This window comes from Papaver somniferum, chromosome 6, assembly GCF_003573695.1.
Source record: "Papaver somniferum cultivar HN1 chromosome 6, ASM357369v1, whole genome shotgun sequence".
Lineage (NCBI taxonomy): Eukaryota > Viridiplantae > Streptophyta > Magnoliopsida > Ranunculales > Papaveraceae > Papaver > Papaver somniferum.
Window position 1 is genome coordinate 105868491 of NC_039363.1, and position 17800 is coordinate 105886290.

The following is a 17800-nucleotide window of genomic DNA, read 5'->3' on the forward strand; positions in this document are numbered from 1 at the left end:
CCTCCATTACTCACCCAAATCGATGGCAGCAACTCGTTTTCTTCCTTATCTCCATCGGCCAAAACTTCCATCTCTTAAACCTTCTATTGATACCTTCACATACGACGACGGAACCACTGTCAAACTTCTGAATCGACCAACCAATTTCTGCATCTTCCTGTGTTGAACTCACATCACAATTTCGAGACCATCTGCTGCCATCTTGGAATCAAATACAAACCCAAGTTATTAAATCTTATCAACATCACAGACCCACCTTCGAATTCCTCTTCCTTTCCAATCAACACACAGACTACAACCCATTTTTCGCAATTCAAAATCAGCAATTTCTTCTCATCTGCTTTGATTTCAAAATCTCACAGATCCCCTTTCCTCTTCTTAAACAACAACCTTCCATCTGATTGAAAAAACCCCAATCTCAGTTTCTTCTTTGATTCAACCAAAATCATAGTAGCAAACTCTCCCTCGAATCTTCGTTGTCTAAATTCTTTGATTTCCTTATCTGAGTTAAAAAGAATTGAAGATGATGAAGAAGAAAAAAGAACGACAACCGAATTTTATAAATTATGGGTCTGAGAATAAATTTCTTCCAGAAAATGGGTGCGCGCCTTTAATTTTGGGAGCGTGGGTTTCACAGTTGAAAGATCTGGGAGAATGAGTTTCCCTGTAGTTTTCACTTCTAAGATTAGGTCGATTTCCTTAAGTTTTGTTAACAGCACAGGCAATGGGTCCGCCCATGATCTAGCCCAATGGGCCAAGACAAATGCTAGTCATATGGTCTGGTCAGTTCCACCGACTTGGCTACTCCCTGCACTTTGCGGCGACCTCAGGGGGAGACTAATGTCGTTATGTAATCCTGTTTTCACCTTTGATTATAAAAAAAAAAAAAAAAAAAAAAAAATCTCCCTAGAATATTAATTTGCATCTTTCTCATCGAATGACTAGACCACAAATAGTCGAAGAATGAAACTACGTAACTCGAAACAAACTTAATCAGTTACTCAACTCGGGAGAACTCTTCTGTAGTTCTGTGTCATCTCTAGTGATAGTGGTGACACCTAAACCTAAACAAACATTATAGCCGTGTGTTGTATCAAAAACCAAACAGAAAATGTATGAAAATCCGTTATGGATAGACATTGTTAAAAACCTAAGATTCATGAAGAAAGATTATTAGTATCATTCATGTCCATTTAACAAACACGCAAAAATCAATTTCTTTTGACACGTGTCGAGAACCCTTTTATCCAGGCCAGCTTAGCTCATAACAGTACTGATCTTATTCACTGCTATATAAATGGCACTGAAAAGGTGATGGAAGAAGAAAAAAATAGGCACAAGTAATCATGGTGACTACTATGAGTGTAAGTGAAGAAGATAAGAAGTTGAAAACAGTGAGGAAAAGGAGTTCCTCGGCAGCAACAAAATCAAGAAGAGGATGTATGAGAGGAAAAGGAGGTCCGGAGAATTCACTATGTAAATACAGAGGAGTTAGGCAAAGGACATGGGGGAAATGGGTTGCTGAAATTCGTGAACCAAACAGAGGTGCTAGACTATGGTTAGGTACTTATAATACATCTCTGGAAGCTGCAATTGCTTATGATAAAACTGCTTTTGAACTCTATGGTTCTTCTGCTAAACTCAATTTACCTCATCATCAATTCAATCACCAAATCCCAGTGAAATCTTCACCTGCATCTTCTTCTTTTTCTTCTACTACTACTACTACATCAAATCCTTCTACCCAAGCTACCCATATGGAAGAAAATCAACAAACAAGGCCTAGTAGTACAGTGGTCAATAATGAGGAGTGTCCTGATTTGGGTATGGGCTCTTTACAAGGGAATTCAATGGAAGAAGATGAGGGTAATTCAGTAATGTACAAGATGGAGGAAGATGATAGTGATCAAATTGGTCAATATTGGGAGAACTTGTCTTTGACTTTCTCAGATGATCAAGATATCTTTAGAAGCTTAGATACGCCAATGATGAAAGAATATGCAGAAGAATTAGGAGGATACCCAAGTGTCAACTGATACTCCTTCAATCATGGGCCGGTTCTGGCACGTGTTATGTCAGTAGTGACTCTCGTGACTAGGGTCGATGTTTTTTTATGTAAAATACATGTGAATATATGTACGTTAGAAAGTGTGCATCTGTTGATGCCATAACGTGTATGCATAAAATTAACAATGTAAAATCTAGTGGGGAATGTGTTTTAATATGTTTAGATTGTCGGCCCGCAAATTTGTCTTAGGCCTGTGTCCTGTCATGTGTCGTGTAAAATCCAAATTTCAGTTGTAGTAGAATTTTGGCTTTCTTGTTGGTAAATCGGCTCCCATGTATAAGAAGACCTGCGAGAAGCCTAGTTGGTACAACTACAATCCTCCTGTAATGTGATTCTGTAGAATAATGAGTATTCGGTTCATGTTTATCTTCAAATCTACCATTTCTGGAAAATGCTTTAAGATGGATACTGTATACTAACTTTGTAAACAAGTTAAATACAGTAGTTAGCACATTAAAGAGATTATTTTTTTTTTAACATTAAAAGACCAAAATCCTTGCTTGGAAGAAAGTCGGATTCTACGTCCATTTCTCTTTTTGTTTAGAAACTGCTCCGACACTCTTACAAACTCACACAACTCCCCCATCCAGCCATCCTATACTACTTCGAAAAATGAAAGGCCTTTTGGGTAATGAATTTTGCACACCTGCTTTCAAGAGCTAAGGATACTAGTTGGCTAATGGCTGCCTCGTAAATTACACTACACCGACAAACACGTAAAATGGCTGAAATTCTATACGTGTGAATCTCAGATATAAACTTGAACTATTATAATGCAGCTATGAGCATGTTTGTTTGCTATTAGTGCCATAGCAAGGTCCAGTAAAGCTAGTGCATGCTGGATCTTACAAAGACGGGGGAAATCGAAAATGGTTTGTGATTTTTTTGTTGTCTCAGATTTGGATAAAGGCAGGTAGGGCCAAAAAAAAAATCATCTACTTTGGTAATGCTTTACGATAAACAACGTTCAAGATGGACCAACAACTGGTGGTGGGGATCATTCAAATTAGTGATATTTTTTTAAGGATAATGTCATCACCTAACCAAATGCAAGTGCACTATATAAACTACATGTCTGATAGACAGTCTTTCATCAATCAACAACACTCCATCAACTAGCTTTAGCAGCTTCAATCATCTTGTTCTCTCTGCTTTCCAAGTTCAATAGAGAGACACAAAGAGATGGGTTCTTCATCTCTTCTTCCAGCAACCTCGGCACCGGCTTATTCTATTGGAGTGTTTCTCTTTGCATTGTGTTTTTTGTTTCATTTGCCAAATGCTGCAACTGCGGGCGTAACTAGGCACTATCAGTTTGACGTAAGTGTTGCAAATAGATAATTTGCCATTTTGATTTTCATGAGTTTTTTGTTAATTAAGTTTGATCAATCTTGTTTTGAATTACTATGTACAATGTGCAGATTAACTTGAAGAATGTGACACGACTATGCCAGACAAAGAGTATCGTGACCGTAAACGGGCAATTTCCAGGACCTCCAATCTTTGCTAGGGAAGGTGACAGGGTGGTTGTTAGGGTGGTAAACCATGTCCAAAACAATATCACCATCCACTGGTAAATGATTTTAACTTCAACTGTCGATAATATTGTCTTGAATTTGAACAACTGATCAAAAAAAGTTAATATCTTGAGTTGTGACAAATTTACAGGCATGGAATTCGTCAACTTAGGAGTGGATGGAGCGATGGCCCTGCATATGTTACCCAATGCCCCATTCAAACTGGCCAAAGTTATACATACAATTTCACCATAACAGGCCAAAGAGGGACATTATTTTGGCATGCTCATATTTCATGGCTCAGAGCTACACTTTATGGACCTATTGTCATTCTCCCCAAACCTAACGTTCCATACCCATTCGTGAAACCGTACAAAGAAGTTCCCATGATCTTTGGTAAGTAATTACCTTTTTTACTACAAACTGGTAAATTTCATCTGTTTCGTATTAGTACAAGTATATTTTGATCAATTTCTTTACTACTTGGTAACTAATTAACCTGAAGATTGAAATCAAATAATTTTCAGGAGAATGGTTTAAAGCAGACACTGAAGCTATCATCAACCAAGCACTTCAAACTGGAGGTGGTCCTAATGTCTCTGACGCCTATACTATCAATGGTCTTCCTGGACCCTTGTATAATTGCTCAGCCAAAGGTACTAGTCCATGAAAGGTTCTTTCTTAATCATCATTCTCCTAAAGTGACCCTGAAACTTGAAGGTCTCAACTTTTAACTATTGTGCATGGAATGATTGACAGATACATTCAAGTTGAAGGTTAAACCAGGAAAAACATATCTTCTTCGATTAATCAACGCTGCGCTCAATGACGAGCTTTTCTTCAGCATTGCCAATCACACCCTCACTGTGGTCGATGCTGATGCTGTTTATGTTAAACCCTTTGAAACTGATACCATTCTTATCACTCCTGGGCAAACCACCAATGTTCTTCTCAAAGCCAAACCTTATTACCCAAAAGCCTCATTTGTCATGGCTGCAAGGCCTTATGTAACTGGCCAAGGCACTTTCGATAATTCTACCACCACAGGTATCCTGGAATACATATCTCCATCTTCAATTCAAAGCACGTCAAAGCTTCCACTTTTTGGAGCTACACTCCCTCCACTAAATGATACCTCAGCTGCCACAAATTTCACCTTGAAGTTTCGAAGCTTAGCCAACAAACAGTATCCTGCCAACGTACCAAAAAATGTTGACAAACGATTCTTTTTCACCGTGGGTTTAGGTACAAACCCATGCCCAAAAAACCATACATGTCAAGGACCAAATGGATCAATGTTTTCAGCTTCGGTTAATAATGTCTCATTTGCACTTCCAACCACAGCTCTACTTCAAGCTCATTTTACAGGACAGTCGAACCGTGTTTATAGCCCATATTTCCCGTACTTCCCAATTCATCCTTTCGACTATACCGGTAACAATACGATCAATAACACCAATGTCATTAGTAATACCACTAATTTGGTTGTGTTACCATTCGGTACCAGTGTGGAGCTAATTATGCAAGATACTAGTATTCTTGGTGCTGAGAGTCACCCTCTCCATTTACATGGGTATAACTTTTTCGTTCTGGGCCAAGGATTTGGGAACTATGACCCGATTAATGACCCTGCTAAATTTAATTTTGTTGACCCGGTTGAGAGGAATACAGTTGGTGTTCCTTCTGGTGGTTGGGTTGCTATTCGTTTCCGTGCTGATAATCCTGGTAAGTGAAATATTCATTTTTCACAGTTGTGCTATACTGATACCAAATTACTAATGATCGTTTTTTGATGATCCGGTGAACAGGTGTATGGTTCATGCATTGTCACTTGGAGATTCACACAAGCTGGGGTTTGAAGATGGCGTGGCTTGTATTAGACGGGAAGCTCCCTAATCAGAAGCTTCCACCACCACCATCTGATCTTCCCAAATGCTGACCTTGACTTTTTCGCTTGATCGTTGACTTTGCATATCTAGCCTAAATGTGTTGTGTTAGACGGGAAACTCCCTTTTTTATATCCCTTTCTCTTGTTTTGGTTTGACGTCTTTTCATTTCCCGGCCCTTCATTTAACAAACAGAGAGAAGAGAGTTTAATTTTCTCATGAAAGTTTTTGTAAGGGAATTATCATTCAATAAACTTCAATAAATATAAAAAGTTCTGATTAAATTTTGTTCAATACCATTACCAGAATAATAAAAAGTAGAAGTAAACTGATTGCACCATCAAGGGCAAATGCGTCTTTGGTTCACTAATCTGTACAGAAATGATTAATACACCGCGGAATGAACCGTGTGAGAGGGGATGGTAGGACCCATTTCAGCCCATTCCTATTCGCAGAGAAGACTTATCTGGACCGTCCATCCCCTCTCGGTGCATTCCACGGTTCTGGGTCACGGTCAAGGTTGTGAAATTGTGCATCGTAACGCAAATCGTTTTTCATTTTTTATGAATCGAATCGTATATTAAATCGTGAATCGTAGATTCATAGTCAATTTTTTATATGAACCAAAAAAGAATTTACATACAGATAAATTCACTAATAAACACATAAATACTACATTTTATATCTACATTTATGTTAGCCAGAACTCGTTAGTGGACTAATAATTTCGTTTTAAGCATTTTGTAGGAAGTGCAACTAAATCCGACCACCGGAAGAATAAACAGCTAAAAATAGAGTTCGGCACAAAAATCATCATCACAGTTCACGATCACAGCTAAAAATAGATGCCACTTCATTTTCTATATTAGCACCGAGAATCAGAAAAAAAGAGTATTCTCTGTGATTCAAGCACCTGAAGTCCACTAACAGTGCTAAAAGAAATTAAATAAAAATGGTTAACAAATGTTGTGACGTGTCTAAGTCGACAATCTACAACACAATTCTCTGTGGTTTTACGAGCATCCACGTTTCAATTCTCTATATACATTTTCTTTTTGGTTTTATTCCTTCTCTTCATGGTTACCTAACTGTGAGTGGTGGTCGGAGATTGAGGTTCATAAAGAATTAAAGATGGTGTTCACTACAGGAGCAGCTCTTTGCGATGGATTTTAACATCAATAAATTTGGGGGCTCTTCATTTGAACTGAAACACTGTAATTTCGATAGGGTATGGCAATTGCATCTGAAGTTTGTTGAAATTGAAACCAGAGGAAGAAGGATAGAATATGCAGATGGTTAATCAAACAGACGGGTGATTCTCGAGTTCTTAACATTAACACCAACGGAAAGAAGAAGTTGGATTAAAAGTTACTAGAGATGGATTTTTTGGAACCCTAGAGTGGATGTAGGACGGAAGGAAGAAGAAATGCATTTGGGTTATCAGAGCATCCACAGTGGGCGAGTATAACCAAAAATTTGGGATGAGATCGTGACGCAGTGGGACGGAGTAAAGATCAAATCCCAGCCAAAGATCAAATTCCAGACCATATTTGGTCGCGACCAAATACCAAATCCTAATATAGTCGGGCGTAAATTTAAAGTACGCTTGTTGCTGGGCGTAAATTTAAAGTACGCTTGTTAACGGGCGGAGATTTAAATTACGCCCGATGAAAATTCAAATTAAAAAAAAAAAAAAAAAATGAGGCGTAAACTTAAAGTACGCCTGTTGACAGGCGTAAACTTAAAGTCCGCCTGGTGATTGATTGGGCGGACATTTGAGATACGCCCGATGAAATTTTTTTGGGGCGGATCTTTAAATTACGCGCGACCAAATTTTAATCGCCACCGTTACGTGACAACACGGACTAAACCCAAAATTTGATCTTTTTTTTAATCTTTGATCTTTGGTTTTGATCGCACCACTGCAGTTGCTCTCAATCGACCCTTTTTTAACCGTTCAAATTGAGTTTCATTAGCAAAATGAAGGAATGAACAAAACCGTGAATCGCACATTTGAAGCGAATAGACGGTTCCAAATCTAACTCGTACACTTTTAGATAAAAACGCTTCAATGATACGCTTTGGATCGTTTTAAATTTTTTTCAATCGAATCGTACGCTTGGAATCGTAACTCGTACGATTTTAAAAACCATGGTCACGGTGTGTATCAAAGCTGTAATCTGTATCCCTAAGTTCGCTCTAGTAAGCTAAGGATGAAAGATTTTGCTACATAAAGAAGCAGTTCTTACACCATCACCATCACCACCACCACCCCATCCCCACACCCCTAAACAATCAATTTTAACATTCACAATCATTATCAAGAATTCAACCTCGAGAACCCTCGAAAACCAAAAATCTCCCGAACTTTTTCTTCCCAGGTTGATAACCTGGAATTCAACCTTGAAATTCTAAGCCCGCAAAACTCTCTACATTCATTTTCATCACCTTATTCCCCACTGGATCCATTCTGTATCAGTTGAACCCCGATTTCTTACCCACCTTCTACCGTATCTAGCCTTGTTCACTCTCATAATATTTACAACCTGAACAACACATTTATGTTTATTTTTTTCCCAGTGAGATTCGAGAGAGAGGTTTGAGTGCTTTGAGTGAGATCATCAACAACAACAATCCATCACTGATTCACAACAATTCGTTTGAACCAATAAACTTCAGATTCAGATTTGATAATTTCGATTTCATTAATTTTTCAGATCTGGGAAACTAGTGATATGGTATGAAAATCGATTTTTGAAGATAGATAAATGTGATTTTAATACCAATCGACATGAAATTTAAATGAAAAGGTACACAATTAGTTTAATTTTTAAACTGGTTTAAATTTCTTGTGATTTTGATTCAATAAAATTTCGCGAAATCGATAAATTTTATATTATTGTGTTTCAATTGTTTATTGGTAATGATTTAGGTGATTTGTGTTTATTTGGTGTTGTACTGGTGGTAGTGGATGTTTTTATAATGGTAGTGGTGGTGGTGGTGATTGTGGCAGGTGTAGTTGCAGTGAAGGTAGTAGCGGTCTTCAGTTTTTATGGATCAACTACTGTTATTGATCCTATTTATGGGATCAACTCCTGTTAAATAGGATCAACTCCTGTGTTGATCCTGCATTATCTTTGGTTAGTATAGTCATAGTTGTAGTGTAAATCACGTTTGTTAGAAAAAATAACTTAATTTCCTTATAAAAATCTTCAAATGTTGAATTTGTGGTGTAATGGTAGCATGACCGACTCTACGTCAGCTTATGCGTGTTCGACTCACGCCAAGTTCACTCATTCGTACGTTTCATTTTTTTTTGGTCAAAATTTGGTTAATGCAGGCCAAAGATGGTTGTTGTAGAGTTTAAATTTTGCAATCTGAACGTCTCGCATCCTTTTTCGAAATCAACTACCATCAGCGAGATGATTAGTATGGTCAAATAAAATTGGCCTTATGTTCCCAAAGATCTCATACTGTTTGGTCACACTGGAGTGTCTAATGCCATTAATCACGATTTGAGGTTTTTGATTCACTACTGTAGTACGAAAGGTCTTGATGTGTTGAAGTTGATTCACTACGGGGTTTTTTTTTGCATCTTTTTATGATATATACTAGTTGGATGTTTTTTTTTCTCTTTTCTTTTTTTAATGATTTTTGGGTAGGACTTGTTATGTTTTTAATGACATACATTCTAATTTATTTTTATGAATATTAATTCTGTGTTTCTTAAGGATATGTCAGTTTGCAAGTTCCAGGTTTATTGGTATTTACACGTAACATACTTATATAAATGGTGTCAACTCCAACTGTTGATCCCATTTTATGTGGATCAACTTTCATTGTAGATCCCACTTAATGGATCAACTTCAATTGTTGATCCCACTTAAAGGGATCAATTTTGGTTGTTGACACTATAATTTGGAAACATTGTTCCTGGATTCCACCTATTAGGTCAACTTCCATTGTTGATCCCACTTAATTGGATCAACTTCTATTGTTGGTACTCAATTTTTATTTTTTTTTCTCCTCCATCTATACAGACCTGCAATATTTAATAATAACATTCATTCACTTCATAAGAAACTAATACCAATAATACAATTATTCATAATAGATAGTAGCAACAGTTTTTTTTTTCCGTAAACCAATAATTCTTAACAAACCATTACTAACAAAGCAATTAAATTTTTCAGACCATAAACAGAACCATTACTAACAACTATGCAAGTCTTTTACTCTAACTGAAATGTGAAGTCAACGTATTGGAGGGTTTAGGAAGCAAGTAGACGCGTGCAAAGATAAAGAAGGAAGTAAAATCCGTGTGTTGCAGAGTGAGTTAAGGGAGAATATTTCCCATTAAACTCGAGAGATTTTGTTGCTCTTGGGTTATAAATAGTCACTGGGAGTCAGGGGAGAGTTTGCGGGAGATACAGAGCGGTACAATTAAGTTACGGAGAATCACCATTACTGCTGTTGTGAAGAACACGAAGAACATAAGACCACACATAACAGTCGTAATTGCTACAGTAACAGTGACAGTTATCATTTATCGTTCTCTGCAACAGTTCGATTTGTAACAAATATAATTGTTACAAGCTCGGTTTTATCATTTTTTTTTCCTCTCATTTTAATCATTTATGAACACCTTTTGAGCAATGAAATCATATTTTGAGTGTGTTTCCATCATGAGAAGCTAAATCCAACCCTTGGGGCGACGGAGCAAGCTATCTTGCCAATGAAAAAGGGGTAATTCTTAATTATTTAATTTGTGTAATTTTTATTTATGATTATTTGCCTAGATCGAAAATAGATTTTATGATTTTTGTTAAGAAATTGTATTTTCTATTGATGGAACATGCTTAGCCTAGGATTTTGATGTCCCATGCTTTGGATTAACATTTGTTGTTTCTAAAAATCTACTTTTGCAATAGTTGAGAATCAACTTGATTATAATTCATATCACTTTGGAATTGGTAAATAGCAGAATCATAGTCCCAGTCTCTCCATCATTTTCAAAACACTTTATACTTTGAGTTTGTTATATTTTTAGCTTTAAAATGAGATCTAAAATTTGCTTTCACATGTCCTGAACGAATCATAGTACTTACCACTTCTACATTCATTGTAAAAATATCATCAATTACCAAGTAATTTTTTTTATCAGCTTAGGTTGTTGATTCCACTTATTTGTGTCAATATTTCAGTTTTATGGGATCAACTATTGTTAAAGATCCCATAAATTGGATCAACTTCTATTATTTTGATCATATTTTATTAAATCAACTAGTGTTGTTGACACCATTTTTATGAGATCAATTACTGTTGTTGAAGAGAAAAAATGGCATACAAATTTGAAACGAATTAAGGTAAATAAACTGCATCTTAGAAAACTAGACATATCAATTCCACTAGAATAAAACATGTAGACATACTCAACAAACTTGGTATTAACATAAGTATAAGATGCAAACAAGACATATCTAGATTTAAAATAAAATCAAACTCAATACAACAATTTCCGATGTAAACATACTAGAAAACACTCAAAATCAACAAAGCATGCTTTGTTCAGTTATACAGAATGTGAAAATTAGTTGAAATCAAACTCACCATACTAAAGAAAACTCGATTCCACTACGATAAATTCAAAGAAAAATAGTAAACATAGTCAGATCTAACAAAATAACACCAAAATCACCAAATCATGCAATTTAATTTTGTTTAGATCTCATGCAACAGTAAACCATCACAAAATTAGTACGAATATGACAATGGAAAAATAAATGAATTAAATAACTTAATGAAATCAACCCTAACTTGTAGCAAATTAAAACCTGTATCCGTATTAGTTACACTAAATCTGTTCAAGAAATTAACATGCATCAATTTTTCAGAAATAAAAATTGATTTCAAAAAGAACTGTAAGAAATCAAAATCAAACTTGTTTTGATACAAAATAATCAAATCGATTATTAAGAACATAGTAAATACAAAAGAAAATTCGTGTTTTACCTTTTGAATCTTGTTTTTAAATCTTCGAATTATAAAGAACACGGTAAATTTATTAAAATAGATTTAAACCTAATTTGATGATTTTCACGACGATTTTGATCTTCTTTAAACTACAATTGATCCATAAAGATCGTGATTTAATTCTTCAGTTTTTCTATTTTCCATGTCTAGTTTTCGAGTGAGAGAAGAAAGAGAAAGTGAGAACATAAATGAAATTTAATGTGTGGGAAAGGTTATTATGTGAAATATATATTGGGGTATTTCAGTAATATAATAATTTTGATTTCTAGCTTCTAGAAAGAGTAGGGATATATTTATTTTGGGGAAGGATGTATTTGTTAGGTGTCAAAACTAGGGATATATAATTAATGTACCGGTACCCTTTAAGATTTTGACGGCATTGCCAAACCACACATGGACTTTAATACAAGAGAATCCTATGAATTTTAACCAAATTACCAAACATACAAGGAATTTCATGAATCTCAGAATTTGTAATCCCACGGGATTAAAATTTTCTCGAATTTGTGAATTCTACAAACAAACGCACCAGAGAGACAAATAAAAATGGGAAAACTAGAAGTTATGTTTGGAGAAAAACTCAATTAAGAGTTATTCTTAAACTTCTTCGTGAAAATGAAGAACAAATTTACAAAGCTTTGGATGATGATATTGGAAAGACGCGCGCTGAAACATATCGTGATGAAGTAAGTAACGTTTTTTTTATGAAGATAATTAGATTTCTTATTGCTTGCTACATCTTTATGCCAATCAATTAATCCTTCTGATTTTACAGTTGGTGCATTTTTGTAAACCATATGTAGAATGATTAACATGGCCAGGCAGTAGTTAACTAACCATTGGTAGACATATTTTGTGTTTGATCTTCATTAACAATTGATAAAAAAAATGCCATTGAATTGAAAATCATTCCCTGGTGCATCTATTTTGCCAGGTTTGGTAATCCTTGATATTATCACCATATAGGAAGATAAACAATAAGACCTCGGGTGAGGTCCTCAACTTGTTCCTACTGTGAATATGTAACAGGATATTTCCACAATTCCACTTGATGTTATTTGGTTTGAGTTGCAAGCATAATTGAATCTTTGATCACGCTTTGTGGCTTTTCATATGCCTATATTATAGTACATGTAAATTTTTACGCCGAAAGCAGGGGCGACTGTTGGGCAATTTGAGTATAAGTTTCGCGCTAATCAAGATAACTCTACAAGTGAAATGATATGTTCAGAGTAATATCAATATACCAATTGAGTTTGAGTTGGTCCAGTTGGATGCCCTCAAATTTAATAGGGTGTGTTTTGAAATTATGGTGGTCATACAATTCAAATTCAGTTATTTTTTTTCTAAGTATCATGTTACAAACATTTTTCTACATTTAAACCAATGATGTACTTGGATATATAAGTATCATCTTTATTTTTATTGGTAAAGAAATTTGATGCTGGCGAATTTCGAACTCAGGTCACTGGTACCATCACCCATTGACTTTACCATTGTACTACAGTGACACCGACATATAAGTATTATATTACCAATATTATTGATGTATTGAATCCTCGAAATTGTGCAAAATCTCTTGTTGTATGTTTTGTTTAATTGATTGATATTTCTTCACATCTTTTGAGAATGAGAATGCATTCCATTGAGCTGTCATCTCACCCCAATTGACATTCTTTGCAGATTTATGGAAGTTGAAAGTGGGATTAAGAAGTTAGTTATCTTGATGATTGTGTTGTATTTTGTAATTTCCTGACATGTTTTTCTTTGTTAAGAATATTATTAAATATGTTTAAATTTATATTTAAATTTACTTTTGCTTGGTGAATTATAATAAACAAATAAATAAATATACGCTTAAGTCTCTTTCCGACCCGTAACGTTTCGAGTTCGAATCTCCATACGGTGTTCTAGCTGAGAACGAAAGAAAGGGATCCTGTCGTGGATTCTTCGACCCAAGTTTGTTTTGTGAATCTGATACATCTCAGAAGCACTAGATTGAAGTAAATTCATAGTATAGGGAGTGAATCAGATATGAATAATTTAAAAAAAAAATTGATGTTACAGAGGTTGTTGAGTTCTGAAAGAAAAACAACAAGGGGAAAGACGATGACTGGTTCAATCTAAAGGGTGGGCGAAACTTGATGGTCACAGAAGCTAGAAGATTCTAGATTATTCCAAGAACATTTTATCATTTGTTATGTTAAATTGAACCAGTTTCGTGTTTGCAGCTTGGGGTTCTCGTTCCAGCCGTGTTTCAATTATTATGCGGTTTGAAGTCTTCCCGTGACTTTTTTTTTTTTTTTTTGAGAATAAAACTTTTGTGGCATAAATCTGACTTGCAACCCAAATTGTGTTGAGTTGGTAATCAAGAAACCTTGGTAGTGGATAGTGTGCCTTAGAGCATCTCAAATACTAGGGGTTAAGTTCATTCTATGTAAAGGTATTATTTATACCTTTTGATTGTGGGTCATTTACTACACGACAAAAAAAGAGATAAAACTCTCTACCTAAATTTCATCTCCTGAACCCGAGTTTTGAATTAACTTTTCTTTTTTAGACTCAAGGTTTAAATTAACACTTTCTCCTTTACCCTCACTTAAACATGTCATCTTTTTTTATGACTTTGATCCTTGTATTGGAGATGAAAAGTATGTGTAAAAGGTCTTAAATCATATGTGTCATACTATTTAAGACCCTGGCCCCTTACATTGGAGATACTCTTATGACTTGATGTGAACCATTAAACAAATTCTTCTATATGGACCAAATATGTATGGTGATCCAAAAATCTACCACGTGAGCCAAAATCAACTTCTTCGATTTAATTTCTTTCTAAACCAAAATTCATCTACTGACCCGGTGAGACAAATATATATTACCCCAAGTACATGGTTATCACAAGTATGAATCGCCATGAAGACTAATTTAATTATTACATTTATTTGATAATTAAATAAAATGTTAGATATAAAAGATATAATTAAATTGAGAAATATGAAATATAAAACAAAAAATATCTCTATGTATAATATCAATGTCTCTAGGGTACTTAATATGATATCGGTGTACTTAGAGAAATTGAGAAATATGAAATATATCAATGTTAATAAAATGATAAAGAAAACCGGAGTATCAGATTCTAACTCTAACCTGCTACTAGATTAATTAACCTATTCTCTATAAAAAAAATTTACCTTTTTCTCAAGATGAATTAGAAGTTAATATTTACATAAAAATTTAACAAGATGAAGGTCAGTAAAAAATAGATTAAAATATTTAGAACAAACACGACAACAAAAAAAAATGATTATGATCATAAAAGAATAAAAATATAGGACCCAAAACAAGAGTCAATAACTGATAAATTCTACTTATACATATAAACTAAATTCTCAGAGTTAGAAGTCTCTTTTATGTAAAAATTAACGACACATATTAAGGCCACATACTCTGTTAACAAGGGGAAAAAAACGTGCCATGACTAACCTCAGGATCTAATCCGGGAAAAAAATAATTTTTATAAATGAATTATGTCTCAGACTCTGAAAAAGTGCACCAAATACTTCATCACCGAATACAAACAACACTTGCCTCGACTTGACTTCATCACCAAATACTTCATCACCAAAACGGAAAAGACATTTGCCTTGACTTCAATGGAATGTAATACATTATTAAGTGAGTCCTCGGAAAAAAATTAACCACTCCTCAAACGTCAGTTGAAATTTTTCTTCATTTACATACTTCTGTTCCCATAAAACTAATACCTCATACTTCAAAGACAAGTAACTCTGCGAACAAAAATGTAATTTTATTTAGAATGCACGATTAACTCTGTGAACAAGCTAACTAATAAAACCAGATAGTAAACTCAAATTTTCTTTTCTACCTCAGATTCTCTCTTGATAGTAAACTCAGATACTAATCAAACTTTTTAATATGAATCAGTATTATGACTCATGTATTGAAATCTATACTGAATCATTTGTAGAAACCTGATTGGTTTTATGAACTCAAGCATTGAAATACGAATTGAAGTATTTGTAGGAAATATTAATAGTGTTATGAACTCATGTGTGTTATCTAGTTGGATGAATTATTAAAAATACTACTGGTGTTATGAACTCATGTGTTGAAATTCAGATGGATGAATTGTTGAAAACATAAATAGTATTGTGAATTGATGTATTGAATCTTAAACTGGATTATTTGTCTGAAATATTATTGATATTGTGAGCTTGTTTAATTTAGCATATAATTGAATTCTCGAAGGTGTGAAAAATCTCTTGTTGTATGTTTTGTTTAATTGATTGATATTTATTCGCATCTTTTGAGAATGAGAATGCATTCTATTGAGCTATCATCTCACCCCAATTGACATTCTTTGGATATTTATGGAAGTTGAAAGTGGGACTAAGAAGTTAGTTATCTTGATGATTGTGTTGTATATTTTGTAATTGCCTGACGTGTTTTTTGTTTGTTAAGAATATTATAAAAGATGTTTTAAAAGATAATTTTTATATTTAAATTTACTTTTGCTTGGTGAATTATAATAAACAAATAAATAAATATACACTTAAGTCTTTTTCCGACCCATACTACTTCGAACGGTTTTGACCCTGATCCGGAACTCAAAGTGTTACACTTGCGGTGTTCTAGCTGAGAACGAAAGAAAGGGATCCTATCGTGGATTCTTCGAACCAAATTTGTTTTGTGAATCTGATACATCTCAGAAACACTAGATTGAAGTAAATTCATAGTATAAGGAATGGATAAGATATGAATAATTTCTAAAAAAAAATTGATGTTATAAAGAGGTTGTTGAGTTCTAAAAGAAAATCAACAAGGGGAAAAACGATGACTGAAGAAAAATTTTGGCGGGAAAAAATTTAACTAAGGGGTGGGCGAAACTTGATGGTCACGTAAGCTAAAAGATTCTAGATTATTCCAAGAACACTTTTATTATTTGTTAAGTTAATTTGAACCGGTTTCGTGTTTGCATCTTGGGGTTCGCATTCCAGCTATGTTTCATTCAATTGCAGTAAAGGTATGTGATTCACTCTCTTATTATGCCTCATACTTCGAAGCCAAACAACTTTTGTCCCATACCTAAGTTGAACCAATTTCGCGACCAAGTTTGATATATGACCCAACACGCTTATTATGTGGTTCGATGTCTTCCCGTGATTTGTTTTTTTTTTTTTTGAGAATAAAACTTTTGTGGCATAAAATCTGACTTGCAACCCAAATTGTGTTGTGTTGGTAATCAAGAACCCTTGGTAGCGGATAGTCTGCCTTAGGGAATTTCTAATACTAGGGGTTAAGGTCATTCTATGTAAATGTATTATTTATACCTTTTGATTGTGGGTTATTTACTATGTGACAAAAAATAAAAATAAAACTCTCTACCTAACTTTCATCTCCTAAACCCAAGGTTTAAATTAACTTTTCTTTTTTAGACCCATGGTCTAAATTAACACTTTCTCCTTTACCCTCACTTAAACATGTCATCTTTTATTATGACCTTAATCCTTGTATTGGAGAAGAAAAGTATGTGGAAGAGGTCTTAAATCATACGTGTCATACTATTTAAGACCTTGACCCCTTACATTGGAGATGCTTTTATGACTTGATTTGAACCAGTAAAGAAATTTTTATATATGGGCCAAATATGTATGGTGATCCAAAAATCTACCACACAAACCAAAATCAACTACTTTGATTTAATTTTTCTTCTCGACCAAAATTCATCTACTGACCTGGTTGGAAAAATATATGTTACCCAAGTACATGGTTATCGTATGTATGAATCTCCACAAAGACTAATTTAATTATTACATTTATTTGATAATTAAATAAAATATTAGATATTAAAGATATTATTAAATTGAGAAATATGAAATATAAAACAAAAAATATCTCTATGTATAATATCAATGTCTCTAGGGTACTTAATATGATATTGGTGTACTTAGAGAAATCGAGAAATATGAAATATATCAATGTTGGTAAAATGATAAAGAAAACTAGGTATCGGATTCTAACTCTAACATGCTACTAGATAGTTGAACCTATTCTCTATAAAAAAAAAATGTACCTTGTCTCAAGACGATATATAAGTTAATATGTACATAAAACTTTAAGAACAAGACGAAGGTCAGTAAAAAATAGATTAAAATCTTTAAAACAAGCATTAAAACACAAAAAAAAAAACAAAATAAATATATGATCATAAAAGAATAAGAATATAGGACCCGAAATAGAAGTTATCCATAAACATCAAGAATTTTCATCTG

The 17800-nt window shown here is 34.2% G+C and overlaps 2 protein-coding genes across 2 annotated transcripts; both read left to right on the forward strand.

Annotated features, from left to right (window-relative positions):
• Positions 1-1341: 1341 nt before the first annotated feature.
• LOC113288735 (dehydration-responsive element-binding protein 2D-like) lies at positions 1342-2222 on the forward strand. Its single transcript, XM_026537856.1, has one exon. The coding sequence runs from the start codon at positions 1347-1349 to the stop codon at positions 2034-2036; it is 690 nt and encodes a 229-aa protein (XP_026393641.1). The 5' UTR covers positions 1342-1346; the 3' UTR covers positions 2037-2222.
• A 956-nt stretch (positions 2223-3178) lies between these two features.
• On the forward strand, positions 3179-5747 carry LOC113288734 (laccase-17-like). The gene is made up of 6 exons (XM_026537855.1): positions 3179-3385; positions 3487-3638; positions 3734-3978; positions 4110-4238; positions 4342-5307; positions 5391-5747. Exons 1-6 carry the CDS (start codon positions 3251-3253, stop codon positions 5519-5521), a joined length of 1758 nt encoding a protein of 585 aa, XP_026393640.1. The 5' UTR covers positions 3179-3250; the 3' UTR covers positions 5522-5747.
• The last annotated feature ends 12053 nt before the right edge of the window (positions 5748-17800 follow it).

Coding starts and splice junctions, on each gene's coding strand:
- LOC113288735 (XM_026537856.1), top strand. CDS start 1,347: ATGGTGACTACTATGAGTGTAAGTGAAGAAGATAAGAAGTTGAAAACA.
- LOC113288734 (XM_026537855.1), top strand. CDS start 3,251: ATGGGTTCTTCATCTCTTCTTCCAGCAACCTCGGCACCGGCTTATTCT. Junction 3,639..3,733: donor AACAATATCACCATCCACTG/GTAAATGATTTT, acceptor ACAAATTTACAG/GCATGGAATTCGTCAACTTA. Junction 5,308..5,390: donor TTTCCGTGCTGATAATCCTG/GTAAGTGAAATA, acceptor TCCGGTGAACAG/GTGTATGGTTCATGCATTGT.